The sequence below is a fragment of the Eimeria mitis genome, genomic scaffold (assembly GCF_000499745.2).
Source record: "Eimeria mitis Houghton genomic scaffold, Emh_scaff7019, whole genome shotgun sequence".
Classification (NCBI taxonomy): domain Eukaryota; phylum Apicomplexa; class Conoidasida; order Eucoccidiorida; family Eimeriidae; genus Eimeria; species Eimeria mitis.
The window spans coordinates 1,521-2,990 of record NW_013575104.1 but is presented as its reverse complement, the minus strand read 5'-3'; the positions used below and the strand labels follow the sequence as shown (position 1 = coordinate 2,990).

At 40.6% G+C, this 1,470-nt stretch overlaps 1 protein-coding gene across 1 annotated transcript in view; it reads left to right on the top strand.

The window, feature by feature from the left end:
- Positions 1-151: 151 nt before the first annotated feature.
- EMH_0090040 (uncharacterized protein) overlaps positions 152-1,470 on the top strand; it is a gene marked incomplete at both ends in the record, with an annotated part of 2,336 nt that continues 1,017 nt past the window's right edge. The window contains 4 exon segments of the mRNA XM_013501520.1: positions 152-180; positions 465-644; positions 648-781; positions 870-986. Coding sequence (XP_013356974.1) covers positions 152-180; positions 465-644; positions 648-781; positions 870-986 — 460 coding nt within the window.

Here is a 1,470-nt window from a genome sequence, read left to right as displayed (position 1 = left end):
TTCTACTCTTGCTGGGCTCTCCAAGGCTCTCGATATGTAAACCCTAAACCCTAAACCCTAAACCCTAATTTTTATTATAAACCCTAAACCCTAGTTTTAATTATAAACCCTAAACCCTAATCACAAGCATAAACCCTAATCATAGAGGCAGATGTATACCCTGAGTCTGGCGCTTGATATGTAAACCCTAAACCCTAAACCCTAATTTTAGTAATAAACCCTAATTATAATCATAAACCCTAATCATGCATGCTAAACCCTACCCTGATTATTCTCTTAGAGTGTTTAAGGCGATGTTATGTAAACCCTAAACCCTAATTATAAACCCTAGACACAAACCCTAAACCCTAAAACCCTAAACCCTCTTGTTGTATTCCTTTTCACGCATCCCCCCCTCCATCCCCTTCAGGGTCTAGGGTTTAGGGTTTAGGGTTTAGGGTTTAGGGTTTAGGGTTTTGTTGCAGAGCGGTGGAGAGGTTGCAGCCTGAGGAAACCCTCGAGCAGCAGCAGGAGCGGCTGGCGTATCAGCAGGCCATAGGCAAACGCCTAGAAGTAGAAGCAGCAAAGATGAGTAAGCAGCAGCAGCAGCAGCAGCAGCAGCAACAGCAACAGCAACAGCAGCAGCAGCAGCAGCAGCAGCAGTANAGCAGCAGCAGCAGCAGCAGCAGCAGCAACAGCAACAGCAACAGCAGCAGCAGCAGCAGCAGCAGCAGTAGTAGTAGTAGCAGCAGGAGGAGGGAGAGCAGCGAGAAATGGAGAGAATTGGGGGTTGAGGAATACGGTGGTTTAGGGTTTTGTAGGGTTTTCTAGGGTTTAGGGTTTTCTAGGGTTTAGGGTTTAGGGTTTAGGGTTTAGGGTTTTGTGTGTAGACGAGCGGTTGCGGCGCACGAATTTAAGGCGTTTAGAGAAACAAGAAGAACAGCAAAAGCTCGAGGAGGAAAGGAGACTGAGAGAAGCAGAACAAAGAAGAGTAGAGGAGAAACAAGGTATATTCCGAGGGTTTAGGGTTTAGGGTTTAGGGTTTAGGGTTTGGGGGGGATGCACTGCATGCATGCATGCGTTTTGGCTTTTTCGGGAGGGGTTTAGGGTTTGTTAGGGTTTAGATATATGTGCTTTTGATGGGTTTAAGGGTTTAGGGTTTAGGGTTTAGGGTTTAGGGTTTATGGATGCATGTTTAGGGTTTAGGGTTTAGGGTTTAGGGTTGTGTGCATGCATGCGCATGCATTTTGTTTTTTTGTATTTGTCTGCATGCATACACTTTTTTATTTATTTTTTTTTATTTTTTTAATTTATTTTATATTTATTTATATACGTAACAACTAACTAGATAAAAAAAACAAACAAATAAAATAAATAAAATAAATAAAATAAATAAAATAAATAAAATAAATAAAATAAATAAAATAAATAAATAAAATAAATAAATAAACAAATAAATAAGCAAAGCAAGCCTGAACAGAGCAAAATATT